A 21,071-nucleotide genomic window follows, 5' to 3' on the forward strand; every position below is an offset into this window, starting at 1 on the left:
TCCAACCCGCCGATCCGATCAGGTGATTATTTACTAATTTCATTTTTAAGATTTCGAGATAATTATTTATATATATCAGTGAAATGATGTTTTTGAAATGATTAATTAATAATTCGGAGTGATGTCCTTTCAATGTGTTAAAAAGGGGAGACAAATAATGTAATGGATAATGCCATCGATCCTTGTCGAATTTGATTTGTTCCCCCCTCCTTCTGTTTATCTGCTTAACAACTAATTTCTATAAACTAAATAGATAATAAACTCAAAATCTCCATTTATAAATTATAATTTTTTTGGGTGTAAATTATAAATTATAATTTTGCCATGACAAGACAAGAGCATAGATCACTTGTTCGAAGGTTGTAATTTTCGGTATATATAGCTTAAACCCAAAAACCACCAAATTTAAGGTAAAATTTGCCTTTTAGAAAAATAATAAACCAAAATTATTTCGGTCTACTTTGATATTTGGTCTTTATTTCAAATATTTTTGCAATACGCGGCATGAATCTCATTTTCATTCTTGTATTAGCCAATTACAATTTGACAGGTGTCATCTACTACATTTGCGCCACTTTTGTAATTTGTTTTGTTTTAAATATTCCTATAATTCGATTAATGTATTAAAGAAATCATTCATTGTATTTTTGGGATTATTTTTTTTGGTGTTTTTTGTTTTGTATACGTCATTATAGAAATCTTCGGTTGCAGTATGCTGTCTAAGTATAGTTGATTTATTTTTTATACAACGTTCGAAAATTCGAATTCATAACCATTTTACTATTGGTGAATTATCCTTTTTTTTAACGTATTGGGATGTGCAATAATTTTTGTAATGCATATATTATTTTATTTTATGTAACATACCTCGAACGAGATATCGTTGGGTCAAACATCACAATCGAAGGCATATTATATAATATATTCTTCACCAATAACAAGGCGACACATATGTCAGTCCTAGATCTGACGGCTAATATGGCTCAACAACTTTAGAACCTAAAACGATATCGTTTTTATTCGTCTTCCTAATACGACGCCGTTTCTATTCGTCGTGTACAAGTTAAAATCCGACGTCGTTTCTTCCATGAGAGCGTCGACGATTTCCCGCTCAATCTCTGCGACGATTCCTTCTCCTTCTCCTTCTTCAGCTTTCTTCGTCTCCGGCAGATTCCCGGAGAACAAAGTATCTATCTCTTCTGGATTTGGGAAACTCGGTCGTGTGTAATTTTCTATGGATAAACAAATTTTTCTGACGAGTTCCGACCCATTGTAGTTCCGGCGATGTTTCGTGTGCGGATTGAGGATACCGACCATAATCTCGTTCACCAGATCGAACAACAGTCTCCGATTGCACGGTAAACTCAATGATCCAGACATTCTTTGTCCTGAATGCTCAAGGCTTCGGAAAATAGAAAGATCTAGCGGATAACGTTCGGAGGACAATTTTGCAGAGGAAACGGGTGAGTCGGTGTCTGTTATGCCTGTGTAGCTCAATATTCTGGTGGCGTACTCGTTTTCGACTTTGGTTCCTCCTGTAGCTGTGGAGGTGGCTGCAATGGCGGTTGTCTCGTCCAAATCTGGGTTTCGAGCTACTTGCAGGAGAATCTCCTTGTGTTTGTACGTTTGATTGAAGCGTATTAAGGGCTTTGAACTCCGTTCCGGTCCTCGAGACTGTGATTCAATCACATTTCCACATTTGGAAAAAGGAGATTAATCAGAGCTTGAAAACTTTGGTGAAGAGAGAACAAAAAACGAATGTCATCTGGTACCTGTTTCTGAGGAAGTTTTGTGGCAGGAGAAGGGATTTTCTTCACAGGGACAGTTGATGGCGCAGAGATGTTTGTAAGATCATTCAAAACATGGGTTTTCTTCTTGTTTCTCTGATGATTATAGCAATCGGCTTTCGAGTTTCTTGATGTCATAAAGAAGATCTCTTCCTGCTTGTTCCGAATGCCGCCGGATGTTAGAGAAGGCCTTTTTGATATTGGATTTGACATTGTTTCACCATTCTCCTCCTTGTATCTCTTGATGGATCTCACCTGCTGATGTTTCACTCTTTTCAGACTTTCTTCTACCCTTGGGGGTATCTTATGGTGCTGAGGGATTTGATCCGTTCTTGCCATAGACGGGGATAGATCTCTCTGATTGATGCTTGGTTTATTTTCCTTTTCTGGGAATCTGTCTCTTGGTGAGCAAGAAATTGGAGAGTTTCTCCTAAGTTCGCAGTCCTTTCTTCCTGGCTCTGCCTCTCTGTTCTTGACTGTGCTCGTTATATCCATACCAACTCTCCTGGTGATCACCCTCTCCTTAATTTGATTCAGTATCTGCTTGGCATAATCTCGGGGACTCTGACTCTCCTCTTCTCGCGTCAACTCTTTCGGTCTCGAAAACCCAAATTCCTCGTGCTTATTCTCTTTGTTTAGCTGAAGAGAGAGGCGATGAATGTCGAAGTCCGATTTCCGAGCAGAGGAGACCCTGGGGCTCTCGGGAACGGACCTAGTCCCAGTGGTTTTGCCATTCAAGGAGAGTTTATGGGCGGGTAATCTACTTTTTGTTCTGTGACTTGACATTGCATGAAGGCCTGGTGATGAATGATTAAGGTTTATGTGATCAGGAAGAAGATCGAGACCCATTAGTCGAGCCACCAAACTTGGTGTCTTGGTGCCCGGAGAAGTGCCCATTTTAGACGAAGAAAATGATGTTTCCATGGCCAGAGGTCTGAGTTTCAATCTTGAGTCTCCAGCATCTGTTTTCACTCTAATGCCCATCTAGCATTTTAAAACCATTTCAGCAGATTGGCTCAACCAATGCTTTGTGTATAGAATCAAAAGATTAGTATACTGAGATTAGTGTGTCACTCACTGGGATATTCACAATTTCTCTGTCCCTGTCCTTGCAGGTTGATGAAAAGGGAGGCTCCTCCGTTAACTCCAAGCTGTTTCTTGGTGGCTGCAACCCTAAAATTGTCAAAAACACTCCTCTGTTATACACAGTCTCTTGCAAACCCCAAGGAGCTTTTATGCCACGGACCACGGTAATGGATTCATCTCTGAAAACTTGTATATATCTGAGGGAAATGTCATAGCCACCATGCATTTACTAGTGAGAGAGCAATAAAGAATTGGCCGAGTAGGTTGCGTAAACTTCCATTTCAATCAAACAGGGTTCAAACCTCTCCAAATGAGAGAGAAAGGGAGTACCTTTTGGATGCTCGGGGAGAGAATCAATGGTGGGATGGTGGTGATGTGAAGGAAAGTAAAAATGGTGGAAATCCAAGAATTGGAACAGAGCAGCCATGCAACCAGAAGCTGCATTTCTACTGTGAGTATTGCGGCTCTCGTGTCTTCTGATTTTTCTCGTTGAGTTATACGAGGAAACTTCTCTTCCTCTTCCATCACCACCGCCGCCGCCGCCGCCGTTAACGTCCTTGACGCCGTTACCGCCGCCGAGCCTGTACCAGTTTCTTCCCATTTCTGGCAGAAAGGCTTCTCCTTTCTGATACCCACTTTCTTTCACCTCTTACAAAACCGCAGGTGAAAAGGACTGACAGAGAGGATAACAAGTTTTGCAAAACAAGAACTTTGCAGTAGAAAAATCCAAGAAATGGTGCGTCTTGTTTTTTTTTCTTTCTAAATATCTATTTTCTTTTTTCTGTTTTCATTGGGGTTTGCCTATTTCGGTTTTGGGTTCCTGAGATTTTTTTTTTTATCAGACAGATATCGGAAGCAGCTCTGCAATTCTCTCTCTTTTGCATTGGGAATCGAACAAAAGGGTCAGGAAGAAGAATAATATTGGATAATTACTAGGAACAGGGAGGAGAGATGACGATATGGACACGCGTCATCATCATCACCATCTCTCAAACAGAGAGTATGATTCTCACCACACTTGATGTCTGAATTTGGGGTATCAAGTTTTGAACTTTAAAAAAACGGTTTTTTTTTTCTTGGGCATTTTCAAACTCGTGAACCCTCTTCCTCTCTTCCTTTTATTAATTTTCTTGTGGCAACAAAAAAAAAATCCATCACGTAGGCAGAATATTCTATCATATGTAAGCATGTTTCGTGGTACGGGTATTGGTAAATTTGCATAGAGTTTCATATTTTTTCAAACTTGAAGTTCTTATTGACCTCCAGTCCCTTGTATTATTTCTAGGGTTTTTTGTCTGTTCTTAATGTTCTTAACCCATATTTTGAATTTTTTTTTTGGTTTACGCCTATGTTTTTACTTTTCGAATTCTTCGCCTTTAGATGCTTACATGTATCTAAAAATATCATTTTTTAAAAGCACTTCCTACAATTCAACTTTCTTAAGCATTAATTCTAATGATTTTTTTTTTAAAGAGTATCGATGGTATATTGGGCGACAAAACTATATAACCTTATTCGTAATATGACTATGATAATTGATTATAGATTTTTTTATCCGATCATGATGGTAAAAGAGAGAGGCTCCCCCCAATTTGCCAAATCGATTAAATAAAAAAATCTCACTTGAGTGAGTGAGGAAAGGGACTTTAGGACTATTTTATCATTATGTGCCCTACCAAAGGGCTCGGCGTAATGAGAGTGATGACAACACAGCTCGTGACGAAAAGGACCACTTTCTTCGTCTTCTTCATCAAATCAATAATTCGTTTCCATTCACAATTTTTTTTTTTTGAATTTGATTACCACTCCGTAATCGTAAGCATCCGTATTCTCCTTCGATCGAATGTCACACTTGGAGGACCGGCTGTCGTGGTGGTTATTTATATAGGAAACGAATTTCTTTAATGGAGACGAAAATAACAAAAGAAAATTAAACCAAAACAAAAATAACAAGATACATGTTTTTCAAAAAGTCATATTAAACGGAATTCGAGACTTAGGTAGGAAAGGAGGTATAACAGAGCAGAGCCGAAAAAGGCCTTTACCGTCCAACAAAGAGATTCATGGTTCGAACCTTTCTCTCAAGTCTTAAAACTTAATAAATCATTATTAAAGGGAAGGTAGTGCCATTTTGATTCAGTTAAATAAAATTGCAAAAAATGAATAGGTACACATTTCCTAAAATAGAAAATTTCAAAACCAAATACAATGCGAGATTAATTGGAAAAAAAATCAGAAAAACGATTTTTTTATACGAAATTAACATTTTATCAAGAAAACCGATTTTGAAAAAAAAACAAATCGAATTCAATCCAATAAATAAAATTTTCCCAAAATAACAAAAATCCGATTATAAAAGTAACTAAATCAAATCCAGAAGTAAACCGAAAAACCCTGCCACCGTAATTCTGATCGCTCTTAACAGACCTCCTTCTTTGTACCCACCAAGAATATAAGTGCAAGATGATAATTTTTGAAAGGAGAAAGGTGGGATTTAGGCCCTAACTGACAGTCGGTCACCAACTTCACTCTTCCTTCTTCCTACGTGTATATTTCAACAGTAACAGTTAACAGTAGCAGGAAAAATAATTGATAATAACCTGGATTCTCTTGGAAGAGATCTCTTCCTCGATCCATTTCATGAATGTGACTGACCAACTCAACCCCCCCTCCTCCCTTTCCTTTTCCTCTCCGTACAATACATAATAATATTCATTCACCCTCTCTCCCCCTTTCTTCTCTTTCGGATTTTTCCCTACTTCCGGCTCGACCAGGACCCATCATTTATTACTACATGGACCTCTTTCTGTCTCGTTCCTTCGGTGAGGCAACAAATTTAAATAATAAAAAAAAAGAAGAGATTTTGGTGGCACCCCTATCTAGGGTTTTGTAAAATTTTTGAAATTTAAAAACCCTATTGCTCATCCTTGGATACCCACAAAACAAAAATGAGGAATTGCTTTGTTAGATGACGACATACAGCAAACTGAATAACTAGAATCTCCAGAATTGGGTGTATTGCTCTGGAGAGATGAATATTCTCTTCACCCCAAAAGACAGAACCCTAACTCGGATGGGGAAGAACCAACTCCTACACTTCAGGTTCAGATGTTCCTACCAACTAAGCCAAACATAACATAACTGCCTTATTTCATTTTATTTTTCCCTCTCTTTTGAATGTATGATGACAAGTATACAGGAAGAGATCTCTGAAGCCTTGCGGCCAACCAGACATGTAGAGGATGGAAATAGTGTACCTGAGATGAGTGAGCACGGTGAACAGATATAAAGATGCGGGCTTTTGGACGTGTAATAATATTTCAGGTTCTGCCATCCACGTCGAATCCGGCACCTGTCCAACCCGAACCCGAGGTCCCTCTTCCCTTGCCTATGGCTAAGAGTCCTCTACCCTTTCCCTGGATTTGAGTTTTCCTTTTCGCTTTGGATTCTCCCTCTGCCATTGGTGGCTTCTGTTCCTGGTCGCTCACAGCCTGTGTTCCTCCGCCTTTACCATGGTTTTGTGCATTTCCAGAATGAGTTTGGGTAGTGCCGGATGCCACTGAGCTAGTTACTGTAGATGTAGATGTCGTATTCTCTTGATTCCCGACCTAAATATGGAATATCAGGTTGGCAAATTTTAACATCTCTCATGTATCTGCTATAGTTTAGATAAGACATTAAACTGTTTCTGTAACATTATCGAAAATCTCATGGCCTACCCAATATATTTTAGTCACCCATGCATGAATCCCTTGGCTAGCACAAGTAGATACAGATGAACTGGAAACTCAAAAGCAAAGAGCACTCACTTGTGGAATAGAGACAGATGCTCTACTTGGATTTAGTGCTTCCAGTCGTTTTTTCAATTCCTCGAGTCTGGCGTACTGTGCATTACTGCTTTCTTGCACCTACAAAAGATGGTCATTTAAAGTGCTATCTTGGAAAAGAAGTAATCTATAGCATTGGTATTAAGCAATGAATACGTACCAGACTGTTTAAGTCTTCAGAAAGCTTATGCTTCACTGCTTCCTCATCCATCACAGCTTTTGCTGCTGCTTCATACGCCTTACAAAGATCAAAATTTTATCTTTCAGACCAGCAAGTAGCAAAGTCCCACAGATTTAAGAGGTAGTAGGACTAAAGAATCCCACTCATACAATTCACACCGTCTATGTCACAGTATGGACGAGGTGAAATGGTACACTCCAGTTTCAAGAAAATAAATATGTCCCAAAAGGATGATGGAAGCAAAAGCAGCCAGAAGTTCATTTTAGTTAATTATCTTCCAAAGTAAATCTGAGACAATGAGCGATAGTTTCTCTGTCAACCCAAATATCAATCAACTATTACTTGTTTTCCATCTGCCTAAATTGGCATCCATTTATTAGTTCAGTCGAACATGTAGAAATCCATCCTCAAGTTGACGAGAGAGATTTCGAGAATCCAAATTTCATGAAAATTGAAGATCTATAAACCACATTCTGTTTTGTGGACAATAACAAATTTCATTTCCGCCTGCAACTCCACATGCCACTTGAGGCCAACCAGAACATAACAGGAAAAAAGAGACAATTCCATCAAGTGGGACAAACCTTACGTGCTTGTTCTTCTCTCTGCTTGGCAGCACGAATCTTTTCATTTGATACTTCAATTTTCTTTCTCAAGAGTTCCAGTGCTTAAGATTTTCAGTACGAAAGATATGAGGAAGGTCAAATTAACGATTCTATGAAAGTAAACTACGACATTAACTACCAGAAAATGGTGATGTGCCAACCTGCCTTCTTAGGTCCAGCAGTAAGTTTCATCTCCATCGTAAGATTTGAGAGTTCTCTTTCAACATCCCTTATTTTGGAATAATTCTGCTCAATGTATCTGTTAAAACGAAACATAGAAGCTCAGTACATGGAAGTTGCAGCCTCTTCTCTATATAATGACATTCACGAGAGGTGCTGGTGGCAAATCGGCATTCTGATCTTAGAACAAAATTTTACAATCTCCTAAACGCCGATTCAACAATCCCTCAAGTTGATTCCCCCAACCAAAGTCTCTACCTTAGTTAACTTGCAGTGACATACTAAGAAGACGATGAAAAGATCATACCAGCACTTTGAACCCCACAGCCCACCACACCTTTGACTACATAATCATGTTCTAACATCAGATCAAATTTGGCATTCCTTAATCAACCTCGAACTGTTGATGTAAAAACATAACTACACAACATCTTATGTATGTTGCCTGAAAATCCTCAAAACTTAGCAAGCCAAAGGAAGGTTTCAGAAATCATTCCCAAATTTCTCAATTTCCTGTAATTTGATCGACTGAAGGATCAGTTGTTTCCACCATCAAATCACTTCATCTTAAAGAAACACGACGAGCATACTCCCACAAAACCCAAATGAATTCTACTGACACATGAAAGCATGAGATCAAACACCGAGAAAAATTCACCTAGAGCACTAGTTGGACGTTAGATTAATCAATCGATTGAGCATCTCTGATCAATGCAATCACTCAATTCCTCCAAAAAACAAAATCGATCTAGTAAAATCCAGCATTAGAAAAGCGATGCTTACTTCTTCAATTGAAGCTGCTCTTCCTCGATCATCTGATGCGCAAATTCACCAAAAAAGACAAACAAATCGTGTTCAATAAAACAGATCATACGGTCAAATGCATTAGACTCATCAACAGAAAAACATACCCTCTCTGTGTAGGCGATTACAGGTGCTTCTCTCGCGAGGCCATCAGGCCCGATCTCAGGCATCAGCTTAGGATCTGAAGCCATGATCTTCTCCTTCTACTTCGAATCTACCCTCGAAGATACAACAAAACGATTCTCCGGTTTCAACTTCCTCGGAATTGAATTTCTACACAACACATGAACTTTCCACCATTACCAAGAGCATGTTTCGCATTTCGCTGCCATGGACATGCCTCGCGCTTGGTTTATCGTCCCAGATTTTGATGGCCTAGAGGGAAGCGAACACACGTTTAGTGCTCCGTCTTAACGCCGTTAGCTTGCAAATGACTATTATACCCCTATCTAGTTCATGCATGTAGCACCACATGCTACGCACGTTGTTTTCATATAAATCGGCGGACTCCTATAATCCGGATTTGTTTTTTTAATAATAAAATAAAATAATCCTAAATTAAGGGGCTGAATACGGAGATTTTACGATATCGAGAAATAACTAAAAAAGTCTTTGTAAATCTTCTTTTACCATTTGAATTCCCCAGATGCAGCTTGGAAAAGATACCATGAGGTTTGTCGCGTTGAAATCGAGAGTGCATGTGGTTTTAAGCGCTAACAAACGGCAAACAGTTTAGTAGATAATATTTATATTTTTTATTTAAGTTTAATATTATAGTTCGTAAGCTTCTCTTTTGTTCTGTATAATAAATATGTTTTCTTATCAATGAAAAATTTTGAAGGAGAAATTATCATGTGCGTATTATATATATCATCAATTTCTTATTAGAAAAACATCATTAAAAGTTTTCCTTTTTTTTACATATGCAGTCAAGGATTTGAAATTGCTTGGAGGATGTGAGAGTAATAAATTATTGTTTTGAATGTCCAATTTCTATAGTTTTGTGAGAAATATATATACATTCACATAGAATGTGGGTTGTGATTTAAAATAAACTCCAAAAAAATTGATTTTCTTCCCAAGATATAAATCAAAAAGTTCATAATGATATTAAGATATTTTCAACCATGCAATATAATTGATAAAATGCGATTTCCTTTCTAATTATTTCAAGGATTATATGTATGTATATATTCGCCGTTTTAAGGAGTGCATTTATAATGCAGAATATTTCACATCAGATGAAATACCGAAAAGTTTCAAGGATATATTTACATCTATAATAGATTTATATTACATCACTCAATTGTCAATCATAATATAATAGATCACAATCAAACGCAAATTACCATTATCAAAGAACGAATCGGGTAACAATTTTTTTTTTTACGATGAAATGGATTTTGTTACCATGTCGTTGATTCTTTATGGTTAATAGAAAAATTTTTCTATGACAAAGAAATTGTTGCAATGTCGTGTTTGGACAACAAAAATCATAGTTGTGTTGAAGATACCATAGATGCTTTATCACCATCACATCTTACATTTTAAAGCCGTAGATATCTAAAATATGCATAGTTTTTTAATTAAAAAAAAAGTTAAAGATAAATGATCTTAAGGAGCTTACATAGTTTAAAAGAAGAAATTTTTTCTAACCTCTAATTTAATTTGTACACCTTTTTCGATTGGAAACCATAATTTGATAGTAATTTTATAGATCTTAAGGAGCTTATTCGTTACAATTATGATCAGATTTTGATAATAATCTTATACATTTATTACTCATATTCCAATAGCAATGATCTGAAAATTAATTATTCGTTATAAATGGGGTTGTAAGTAACAAAAAATATTTGAATATTATAATTAACGACGACAAAAAAAAAATGAACGACAGAGAAAAGAGGAACTCGCTCGAGGACACGCAAGCCTATGAGTCTAGATAAGCGTTATCGTACGTACATGTGGCACTCAAAGATTCACGCAACGGACTCTCTCCCCTGTTTAGTTTGCTATTTACAATTATACCCCTCTCTCTCTCCTCCCAGATCTTCGTCCTCTCACCCACACCCTCACTCCAAACGCGACGCACTTCGAGCGATAGAGCAAACGATCAGTGATCGTAGATCGATCGTTGAGCCGAGGAGGATCAGAAGCATCAATGACGACGTCGAGCTGTGCGAGAATGGACACCGTCTTTCTGTGTTCGAGGTTCGGTGTCAAGTCATTGCCGTTTTCGTCGTCTTCACTTCTCTCTTCCTTTCCTGTGTTTACTTCGGCGATTCGACTTCGTGCGAAGACGAGTTCTGGATTTCATTCGGTCAGAGCCTCCTCATCTTCCTCTTCTTCCTCGTCAGCGGCTGCCGTCGCCGGAGCTCAAGGCATTAAGGTTGTTATCCTCCTCCTCCTCCTCCTGTTTCTGTTTTTTTTTCCTCAGATGTTTCTTCGTTTTCGGATTTCTCAGATTAAATCGGTGCCGACGAAGCCAATCGAGGGACAGAAGACTGGAACGAGCGGCCTCCGGAAGAAGGTATTACGTAGTCAATGTTTTTACTTGAGACTGAATTCGATAATAAGAAACAAATTGAATTTGCTTGCGTCCTGTTTCTGTTTCTTGCTCACGTAAACGAGAAGAATAAATCAGACTAAGTATCGGTGATGCATTTTATAGGATAGTAACTGTTCAGTTTAAGTGAATTCACTGGAGCAGTTTTTCTGTAATTCATCTAATTTTGTCAGTCTTCAACGACACGGAATTACACATTGTGATTCTCGCAGTTCTACTGATTATGTCTTGGAAAAAGCAGAGCGGATTTGAGATGATATTTTACAAATCACAAGTTTTAGGAAGATTTTGGTAATATAAGTTGATCTGATTTCTTGTTTCTGATGGAATGGATGCCGAGTTATGTTCCTTTTGATTTCTATGATTCCAGGTTAAAGTTTTCATGCAAGAGAATTATCTTGCCAACTGGATCCAGGTTCTAACTTGACTCTGCCTCCACTCGAGCTTCGTTGTAGTTTCATGATTAGTTGTGTGGAACTCATTATGAGAGTTTCTATTTAATTTAGGCACTGTTTAATTCATTGCCACCGGAGGACTATAAGAATGGAGCGTTGGTTTTAGGAGGCGATGGCCGTTACTTCAACAAAGAGGCTGCACAGGTTAGTTTTCAGTTTTCTATAAGCGATAATTTCTGTTGTTCCAGTCATTTTGTTCTCAAAGCTGTTTGCCTTTCTGATACAGATAATCATCAAAATTGCGGCTGGGAATGGAGTTGAAAAAATTTTAGTTGGACAGTGAGTTTCTTTAGCTAGAAAGTTTTCTATACCTGTTTTCGTTGGTGTGATACGAACTGGGTTGGTCCTTTTTTCATTGGTGTGATCTTCACGAGCGGCTGATGTATATAGTAGTTGGAATTGGAATATGTTGGTGACATATTTTTTTCTCTATGAAGGTTCTAGAACCAAGTCAACCTTCGTACATCATGATTAACTTGGCTTTTTTGGATCTCTTTATTATTTCCTCGTTTAGTTTCCATTTTCCTGGTCGTTGTGATTTCTGTTCTTTGTTACCTCAATAATTAACTACAAAACTTGTAGGGATGGCATTTTATCAACACCAGCAGTTTCTGCTGTGATCAGGAAAAGACAGGCAGGCCTTTCTACTACATTTGCCTCCGTTTTTTCGGTAGAAGTTTTAAATCATTTTCCATAACTCTTGTTATTAATTGTTTTGGACAGGCAAATGGCGGATTTATTATGAGTGCAAGTCATAATCCTGGTGGGCCTGAATATGACTGGGGTATCAAGGTAAACTGTTAGTGACATGTCCTTCCAGATAAATTTAATGAGTTTAGCTTATTTTTCTTGGTTGTTACCGTATCTTTCCAGACATTGCCATTTGCAAAAAAAGTTCAAGATGTCGTTTTGTATTGGTGCCCTGTAGAGACATGCTTTTTTTCTTCAATCTGTTCCTGTCACGAGATGTAGGTGTTTTAGACTACGTCTTTCTCATGAAATTATTTGTTTGCATTTTATAACTTTGCATAAATGACTCATTGCAATTTCTAAACTTTTTGCAATTCCCAGTTCAATTACAGCAGTGGCCAGCCTGCTCCTGAGACCATAACTGACAAGATTTTTGGAAATACCCTCTCAGTAAGTACCTATTTATCTGAGAAGGAAGTTACTTTTCATGATTCATTGATTGGATTTCGAGCCAAATATTCCCTTAACTAGCACTAGAAATCGTTGTTTCCTTTACTATTTTTTTATTATTTCAACCTCTGAGCTCTGGAATATGTGTCTAGATTTCTGAGGTTTTGGTGGCGGAGATTCCCGACATAGATCTTTCTTGTGTTGGAGTTACCAAATATGGGAGCTTCAGTGTAGAAGTTATAGATCCAGTTTCTGAATATTTGGAGCTTATGGAGGTAAGAAAACATATTGATGCTTGTTCTGTATCTTCTTTATTATTTTGGTTTGCTGTAAATTAGATGGATCCATTGTGTTCTGTGCAGAACGTGTTCGATTTTGATCTCATCAGAGGCCTTCTTTCAAGACCAGATTTTGGGTATGATCTTACATTGCCTTATAAATTTTCCATGTCTTTTTTGTTATGTTTTTCGTAATTTCTGCCTTTTGTCTGATTTCTAACTCCTTTGATGTACTATGAAGTGGGACCACTCTATGACTTGCAATGCTGTATAATATTGGTTTCTGTTCCGTTTCCCTTGCTTTTAGGTTCATGTTTGATGCCATGCATGCAGTTACTGGTGCTTATGCGAAGCCCATATTTGTTGATAAGCTTGGAGCAAAACCTGTAAGTTCTGCACATAATATATGCTAAAAGTTAGTGAATATGACTTCCAGAAATTTCAAATCATTGATGTTAGGCAGGTAATGTAGGATTCAATCTCAAATGGAGTGCCTCTAGAGGATTTTGGACATGGCCATCCAGATCCTAATTTGACGTAAGAGAAACAATCTACTTAGAGTTGTTTCAGTGCTAAGAATCCTGACTTCTTGGTTCTTTGTTGCAAACAGATATGCAAAGGATTTGGTTGACATTATGTATCGTGATGATGGGCCTGATTTCGGAGCAGCAAGTGATGGTATGATCAGTGACAGAGGAGTCTCTCAAGTGTTTCTCCTTTTTGTAGCTTGATCAATATGCTACATGCATCATCTGCTCACAGGTGATTTGTGATAGAAATAGTAACTTTACTGGCCTCTCATTGTCCTACAGGCGATGGTGATAGAAACATGATCTTAGGGAAGAATTTTTTTGTAACTCCGTCAGACTCTGTTGCTATCATTGCCGCCAATGCCCAAGAAGCAATTCCATATTTCCGAGATGGTCCTAAGGTAGGATGGTTTTAGCGTTTAGTCATTTCTTTTTCCTCTTGTGGATATCGTTCCATCAAATTAATCGCATTACAATCTACAATCTCAGGGATTAGCTCGATCTATGCCAACAAGTGGTGCTCTTGATTGTGTTGCCAACAAGCTGAAGCTTCCCTTTTTTGAGGTTAATCATCTCTGGGTTATCAGATATCTTTCAATTGTGCGATTTTGAGAACCAAATACTTATAAATAAAGGTTTGTTTTGTCTAGGTTCCCACTGGATGGAAGTTTTTTGGAAACCTTATGGATGCAGGGAAGTTGTCAATCTGTGGAGAAGAAAGCTTCGGTACAGGTTCTGATCACATCCGTGAGAAGGATGGCATATGGTATTCCCCTCCTAAATTTTATGATGACTCACACTAGGTTGGGTGTGATATGAGAACCAATCCATGATAGGGAATCGGGATCTCCCAAAGAACATGATGCACTGAATTCGGTTTTCCAGATCTTGGAGCATTTCTATCTTAAGTGAATTTGAGCCATTGCAATGTCATGCCTGTTGGATTGATATTTTGTGGGCTGTTGTCTCTGAAATCCTCATTGAATTATGGTATCTGCTAGATCAATAGCTCTTGCCTGAGATAAAGACCTTATTTTGTTGTGAATTTGAGCCATTGCAATGTCATGCCTGTTGGATTGATATTTTGTGGGCTGTTGTCTCTGAAATCCTCATTGAATTATGGTATCTGCTAGATCAATAGCTCTTGCCTGAGATAAAGACCTTATTTTGTTGTGTAAGATTTCAATTTCTCATAGTTGTGTGACAAGGTGCTCGCTTCTTTTGATCCTGGCTTAAAACTCATTTTCACAAATTTTCTACTGAGTTGGCTCTTCATCTCTCATTCCTAATTTAAGATATACCTAAGCTCTCATTTCCACTTTTGAATGAAACCGTTCAAATGAAAGGGCTGTGTTGGCGTGGCTTTCAATTATTGCAAACCGAAACAAAGACAAGAAGCCAGGGGAGAAGTTGGTGTCTGTTTCAGATGTCGTGAAAGAACACTGGGCAACGTATGGGAGGAATTTCTTTTCCAGATATGACTATGAAGTAAGAGCATCAGATTAGCAAATCCAGTGACTGTAAATGCATTTAGATCTTGAAGCATGTGGTTGAGTGCTTGTTTATGTAAAACCCTTTAATTTTAATGTTTTGAACTTAGGAATGTGAATCTGAAGGGGCCAATAAAATGATCGAGTATCTTAGAGATCTCGTGTCTAAGAGCAAGCCAGGTGAAAAATATGGTGAGGCTCATACTGAATCTTTTCTTTTTTCGCTTCTTCTTCACATTTTCTTGTATGTTAATGTTATTGTCTATATCTGACTTTTTATCTTAGGAAACTATGTCCTGCAGTTTGCAGATGACTTCTCATACACTGACCCAGTAAGTCTGATACTCATTAATGTTATCGTTTTCCATTGGAAACTCTCAAGAAACAAAGATATTCATGCACTTTTCTTCAGATATACTGACTAGGATCATATACCATTGTTTAGGTTGATGGAAGTGTTGTCACCAAGCAGGGTGTTCGGCTTGTTTTCACTGATGGATCCAGGATCATATTTCGGTTATCAGTATGTCGACGCTCTTTCAAATTCAGGGTTACGTATTTCTATGTTTTGTCCTCATCACAGTGACACGGCCAGCAGGTGCTACCGTTCGAATGTACATTGAACAGTTTGAGGCAGATGTTTCGAATCATGATATAGACGCCCAAACAGCTCTAAAGCCTTTAATTGGTTTGTTCTTATTCCATTTCTCAAAAGTTGCTGATGCCAGTTTTAGTTGGTTAACGACTTGCTCCATCATCATGTTCAGGTTTGGCGCTGTCTGTATCAAAGCTGAAGGAATTCACAGGAAGAGAGAAACCTACTGTCATTACATAAAGCTATTTATTCCTCTTCGGCTCATCTTTGCCCTTAGCCCTGCTGCGAGGCAAGTTGGTTTCCCTTTATTTTTTACCTCGTTTAGTCCTGTAAATGCTCCATGTTCAGTTTGTCTGCCACGCAGCCTGAAAATTCTGGAGCATTTAAGTACGTATTTGTGGCATATAATTGAGGAGCATTTTAAGTTCGTACTTCGTAGTTGTAACAAATAATTTGTATACTATTTACAGAAATAGAACCTGTCCTATTTTTGGTACTAGTTAGAAACAAAATCAAGCCAGGAGAATGCTTGATCGATACACGATTTATTTTCATATTAGAGCTGTGAGTATTTTGTCATCATCCGGTACCCCAATACCCGTGCTGCGTCAAATCATAGACATACATCTTTATATGATTAAAGCCTGTGCATTTGCGCGACAAAAATAAGAGTATTACGTATGCCTCTAGGTTCCGCTTCTGCTACTTGTTATTGGACACCTAAAACTTTAACAGTTTCTATAGCTTTTGCTTCAAGTTGTTGGGGGTGTGAGGCCAAGGGAAGATTCAGCTGCAGAGGAAACGAATGGTAAGAAAGCCTAGAAGTAGCTTTTTCCATGTCCTTCCACTTTCACTGGTTCCTTTAGCTGATCAGTTTCCATGATAGACGCCATCTCCCAATAGCAGTTCCCGACCACGTTTTATGGTACAAGTAAGACTTCCATGAGAACTCACCCACATTGCTTTCACTAGGATATTTTCTCTTTCCGGATTTTGGAAAACAAGAAAGTAACAAAGAAGGGTATGGTGCAAAAGAAGGAAAAACCTCTGTTCCGAACTTTGTGCAGCACCCACTCACCACGAGCTATAACATGTCACTAGTCATGACAATCCCCTCTCCTTCAGACTTAGTGTTAGCACAGTTCTCTTCATGGATCTCTTCTCTTGTTCGCTCTTAGGTTTTCACATTGTCAAATCATCTCTCTAGCATGTGCAAACTTTATGATAGGATACTTTTATAACAGGGTCTCTCTATAGCATAATGCACTATGGTTTGGCTGTGGACTGTATGGGCGTAACTCAGTAGTACCATCCCTTTACAATTAATTAGCGTGTCGACAAGCCTTGATTCTTCTATCTCAGATAAACAGTTAGATTCTTGAGTATTCTGTTTCATTTTGTTCCATGTCGAGAGCTTAACGCTAATTAATCTTCTTATAATTGAGTGCAGCGGATTCACTCATTTGGTTTTGGTCTAGTATTATGTTATCTAAGATATTATGCACTTTAGCATGTTGATCAGCGTATTTTTACTTGAGAATAAATAGCGGTTATATGCTCTCTATGTCTTAGATGCAGACAGAGATAAGCTGGGATGAGCAGCAAAAGGGAAATCTGATAAGAGAGAACAGAGGACTGAATGGAAGAGAACTATGGTATAAATGATTCTCTGAACTTTTGGGGGCGTAAAATTATTGTTATTGGTAGTTAAGTCATTTACCATGCATTTAGGTTTTAAGGCATATATAATCAAAAACTTTATGGGGGGCATATATGCATGTTGCAAATCCCAATACCAGGAATAGTGAAAACAAAAGCTTAGGTGTCATGGCGAACGAGTCACGTCTTTTTCTTGGGAAAAATCCAGAAACGAGGATCTATTTGAGATCATCTCTGCCCCCCAACTTCTAGTGTCAGTAAAGAGTCTTCATCCACCAGACCAGACCCACCAGAAAAAAAAGATAGAAAGCATGTAATCTTTTCAGTGGATAAACAAGAGGATGGAACTGTGTCGTGTCCTAGTTGCGACGAAACCCCATGTTGAAACATTGTCATTCAGAAGGTCCAGCAGTGTTGCGTCTATCTGATTTCTCTCCTAATGGAGAGAGAGATACATATAAATAATAAACCTACCAACATTTGCCCCACCTTCCTTTATCCGTTTTGTCTTTATAGCAGCCCCACTTTTTGTTATTAGTTGCCCCTTTCAGTGGACGTCCATGTCTTCCGCCCCTTCTCTTTTCGTAGAATACCGATCGGTCTGTCCTCCGTTCGCCACCCACGAGACCCGTTGGTTCATCGGTGAGCGTTGAACATTGAACTAGCTAGGTCGTGAACCCTCGGGGAGTTTAGCCTTGGGTATTTAGGGGATGTATGAGAAAGAGAAGTTGAATTGTTGTTTGTTGTTGGAAGCTGAATGTAGAAAGGACAATAGCACAGACCCACTTTTGCCTATTTTTGTTCCTGTCTCTTGGTGGAAAATTATGCACTAATTAAGGCATTTAGCTGAAAAAACGTCTCTGTTTCTGCTGTGTGATTATTACAACCAACCAAACCAAACCAAGGTTGTGGGTTCTTGATAATTAGATTGTCTTGTCTTGTCTTGATCAAGTATGTTTTGCATTGTTTGGGGGACAAACTAAAAAGAAAACCCCATTTTGGTTTTTAAAACGTAGACTCTTGCTACAGACAATGCTTTTCTACTCGGATTTTGAATTTTTCCTTTCACCCCCCACGATTTCCCTTTTTTTTTTTTTTTGTGGTTCGTGTATGGAAAGTAACTTATATGAACTTTATACCCTCCCTTTTATACTTTCTTTTCTTCATCATCTTCTTCTTCTTCTTCACCATTTCATTTCGCTAATGCTTTTCCTTTTTCTTTTTTTTTTTTATTTATCATTGCTCTTTCATGTAATTTAGCCGTCTATATTTAGCTAATCACATCCTTACCATAGCACGACCCGTCACATTTTTTTATAGGCCTCTCTTGGGTTACTAAAAAAGGTTATATACACTTGTCTTTGTAATAGCGTATATTGGCGTATCCTATCATTATTATCATGATTTGCAGGTTTTAAGTTGCTCTAACAGAGAGTGTATTGACTTGGTGTGTGTAATCAATCAAACCCACTAAGACGCTAGTTGCCAAAAACATTGCGCTTTGACTTGGGATTTGATCTTCTCTGGTTCCACCTAAAAAATCACGAGACAGGGTGAAGATCTCATGTGATTTTGTACTACAAAATCTTCACTAACTGATGGTTCCTTCTTGCCCTTTCCAAATACCAGAGGTTATTTCCCCTCCCTCCCTCTCTCGTTTGAGAGTCTGCACCTCTTTTTCATTTAATCCGTATAGAGGGTTTAACAAGTTTTTTTTTTAAAAAAAAAAACACTGATTGTGAGATTGTGTCGGTTGAGATACAACCGCATTCTCAGTTTTGCAAACAAGCAGTTCAATGCTGTTTGCCGTAGCATAGACTTTGGATGTTATTAGTGATTGAATCATAATTGCCATTAATGAAAAAATCTTTTTCTTAAGATACGATAAGAAGACCAACATTGGTTGTTTTCAGTGCTACTTATGTAGTTGAACTTGTTCCACTTAGTTCGGGTGTTATCGCTTCCTTCGCGGATAGTGAGCACTGCATGTGCATTGTTTGTTCTAATATATGTATATGTTTGATTTATTCTCATACTTACTGCCTTGGAGCAGGAACAAACAACTAGATTGGTAAATGAGATACTCACGTGAAAGTTTCGATATTTCAACCGAAAAATATGTATCTGGAAAGATTGATTAAACCAACCTCATAGGTTATGGATTCTACATTTAGCTAAGCATACAGTCATTAACCTCAGAACTGATGGATGGATACAAGTTGTCTATCAGATAATTTGATTGGATGGCATTTTCAATACTGGCAGAAAATGGTGAATCATAGATAGGAAGAAATGAAAATGGTGATTAACAGAAATGGTGAAAGAAAAGTGACATAAGCCTAATGGAGTTTTGGAGGTAATAGAGGATGACGAAAGTGGGCTAAACATGGGATATTGGTTCCCATACCAACACTTCCCCATTAAAAGCAAATAGCACATTGCCTATTTTCTCTCTCTCTCACGCACCTTTGCTTTCTTTGTTTGCCAATGTGGCTATCTATGGCCCCTTCCCCCTCTCTCCAAATACACCTTTCTTTTGTCCTTTCCTCCGTTTGTTTCGAGAGAGAGAGAGAGAGAGAGAGAGAGAGAGAGAGAGAGAGAGAGAGAGATGAAAAAGAAAATGAAAAGATCTAAGACTATAAGACGAGAAAGTAAGCTCCACATATTAACTCAGTGGAACCCTCTCTTCGAATACGGCCAAAGGGCGTTGGGAACGTCTGTCCTGCCAACTATAAAAACAGACAGCACCATGGATCCACTGATTAAGCTCTCATCACAACTATATTATATTATTATTTCTTTCTATTTTTAATACCGAAATTCCTTATGAACTTAGCAGATCATGGATTTGTCCAAATCTTGGATTAGATGGGATACGATAATTAATAGGATTTAAAAGAAACCGGTTTAGAAAGCCGTGATAATTGAGTTTATTGAGTCGAGAAATTAGATTTTGCAAGTTAAAATTAGTTAGTGATTGTATACGTACATTTGAATCCACATAATATAGAATTTTGAGTTGGTGAAATTAACATAATGTTATTTAGGTGGTGAAATTAACACAACTGGCCATGCACCAATCAAAGCCAACGGTTTCTCAAAGATCCGTTTTTCCCCATAAATCATTCATTCACAAATAGTTTGAGTTCCCGCCATTAAAAAAAATGAACACAACATGAGTAATAACAAAGTATGTTTTTTTTTCTATTTTATAAAAAAAAAAACTATTTTTTTTTTACATCTGGTAAGCCCTTTCATGCAAAGAAAATTAAAATAAAAGAGATCATGATTATATAAAATAAAAGAAGATCGAGGTGCACTCTTGAGCATCTGTGTTTTGCTTATATATATAGACCTTAGAGAACCTTTGTTTCCGTATCTCCCCAACAAGACCTCCTTCACTCTTCTTCTTCTTCTTCGACAAAACCCAAAGAGAAGAAGCAGAAACTCTCCGGAAATGGCGATAAATAGAATAACGACATCTCCCCACAAGGAAAACAAACCAAAACATGATGAAGAAGATGACAGTGATCATGTCCAAACATCATTAGTCTTTAACCCTTCTCTCCTTAATCTCAAATCCGACATCCCAAAACAGTTCATCTGGCCCGATTGCGATAAACCCTCCATTGATGCACCTGAACTCGACGTTCCCTTCATCGATCTCGGCCACTTCCTCTCCAACAACAGCTCCTCTTCCTCTTCTTCCACACTTCAAGTCTCGAGGCTTGTTGCCGATGCTTGCAAGAAACACGGTTTCTTCCTTGTCCTCAACCATGGCGTGGAAGAAGACCTAATATCGGATGCCCACAAGTACATGGACCGATTCTTCGACATGCCTCTTGCCGAGAAGCAGAGAGCGCAGAGAAAAGCCGGATAGCACGCCCA

General features: G+C 38.1%; 5 protein-coding genes and 2 long non-coding RNA genes across 9 annotated transcripts in view; 4 read left to right on the forward strand and 3 right to left on the reverse strand.

Moving 5' to 3' along the window:
• Positions 1–190, forward strand: part of LOC104811491 (MADS-box protein AGL71-like) — a 3,340-nt gene extending 3,150 nt beyond the window's left edge. Inside the window, exon 9 of the mRNA XM_019202381.1 lies at positions 7–190. The gene's annotated coding sequence lies outside the window, so the exon portion shown is untranslated. The remainder of the gene's footprint in view (positions 1–6) is intronic.
• A 697-nt stretch (positions 191–887) lies between these two features.
• Positions 888–3,537, reverse strand: LOC104811493. Its single transcript, XM_010538201.2, has 4 exons — positions 3,204–3,537; positions 2,866–2,960; positions 1,773–2,771; positions 888–1,674 (listed from the first exon to the last, which is right to left on the reverse strand). The coding sequence occupies exons 1-4, from the start codon at positions 3,472–3,474 to the stop codon at positions 1,000–1,002; spliced, it is 2,040 nt and encodes a 679-aa protein (XP_010536503.1). The 5' UTR covers positions 3,475–3,537; the 3' UTR covers positions 888–999.
• Positions 2,450–4,216, forward strand: LOC104811492. Of its 2 annotated transcripts, XR_771455.1 has the most exons (6): positions 2,450–2,542; positions 2,618–2,719; positions 2,903–3,037; positions 3,167–3,324; positions 3,537–3,609; positions 3,716–4,216. It is a non-coding gene; the product is annotated as an uncharacterized LOC104811492 (long non-coding RNA). The 2 variants fall into 2 exon arrangements; XR_771454.1 differs by having other exon boundaries at positions 3,537–4,216.
• A 963-nt stretch (positions 4,217–5,179) lies between these two features.
• On the reverse strand, positions 5,180–8,844 carry LOC104811494. Of its 2 annotated transcripts, XR_771456.1 has the most exons (8): positions 8,578–8,844; positions 8,450–8,481; positions 7,648–7,745; positions 7,466–7,548; positions 6,861–6,938; positions 6,683–6,781; positions 6,131–6,481; positions 5,180–5,414 (listed from the first exon to the last, which is right to left on the reverse strand). XR_771456.1 is itself a non-coding variant. In XM_010538202.2 (7 exons), the coding sequence occupies exons 1-7, from the start codon at positions 8,659–8,661 to the stop codon at positions 6,194–6,196; spliced, it is 762 nt and encodes a 253-aa protein (XP_010536504.1). In that variant the 5' UTR covers positions 8,662–8,844; the 3' UTR covers positions 5,814–6,193. The 2 variants fall into 2 exon arrangements, 1 of the variants encoding a protein (XP_010536504.1); XM_010538202.2 differs by lacking the exon at positions 5,180–5,414 and having other exon boundaries at positions 5,814–6,481.
• A 1,619-nt stretch (positions 8,845–10,463) lies between these two features.
• Positions 10,464–16,063, forward strand: LOC104811497 (phosphoglucomutase, chloroplastic). Its single transcript, XM_010538203.1, has 22 exons — positions 10,464–10,859; positions 10,935–11,000; positions 11,407–11,451; positions 11,543–11,635; positions 11,718–11,770; positions 12,074–12,125; positions 12,215–12,283; positions 12,563–12,631; positions 12,784–12,906; positions 12,994–13,046; positions 13,217–13,295; positions 13,382–13,446; positions 13,520–13,587; positions 13,722–13,840; positions 13,929–14,003; positions 14,090–14,205; positions 14,786–14,927; positions 15,040–15,121; positions 15,215–15,261; positions 15,375–15,456; positions 15,513–15,617; positions 15,697–16,063. Exons 1-22 carry the CDS (start codon positions 10,632–10,634, stop codon positions 15,762–15,764), a joined length of 1,899 nt encoding a protein of 632 aa, XP_010536505.1. The 5' UTR covers positions 10,464–10,631; the 3' UTR covers positions 15,765–16,063.
• Positions 14,348–14,778, reverse strand: LOC104811496. Its single transcript, XR_771457.1, has 2 exons — positions 14,601–14,778; positions 14,348–14,468 (listed from the first exon to the last, which is right to left on the reverse strand). It is a non-coding gene; the product is annotated as an uncharacterized LOC104811496 (long non-coding RNA).
• Positions 16,064–20,443: 4,380 nt separating the features above from the next.
• The window catches only part of LOC104811498 (gibberellin 20 oxidase 1), a 2,208-nt gene continuing 1,580 nt past the window's right edge, over positions 20,444–21,071 (forward strand). The window contains exon 1 of the mRNA XM_010538204.1: positions 20,444–21,055. Coding sequence (XP_010536506.1) covers positions 20,641–21,055 — 415 coding nt within the window. The 5' untranslated portion in view covers positions 20,444–20,640. The remainder of the gene's footprint in view (positions 21,056–21,071) is intronic.

This window comes from Tarenaya hassleriana, unplaced genomic scaffold, assembly GCF_000463585.1.
Source record: "Tarenaya hassleriana unplaced genomic scaffold, ASM46358v1 Cleome2, whole genome shotgun sequence".
In the NCBI taxonomy this organism is placed as follows: Eukaryota; Viridiplantae; Streptophyta; class Magnoliopsida; order Brassicales; family Cleomaceae; genus Tarenaya; species Tarenaya hassleriana.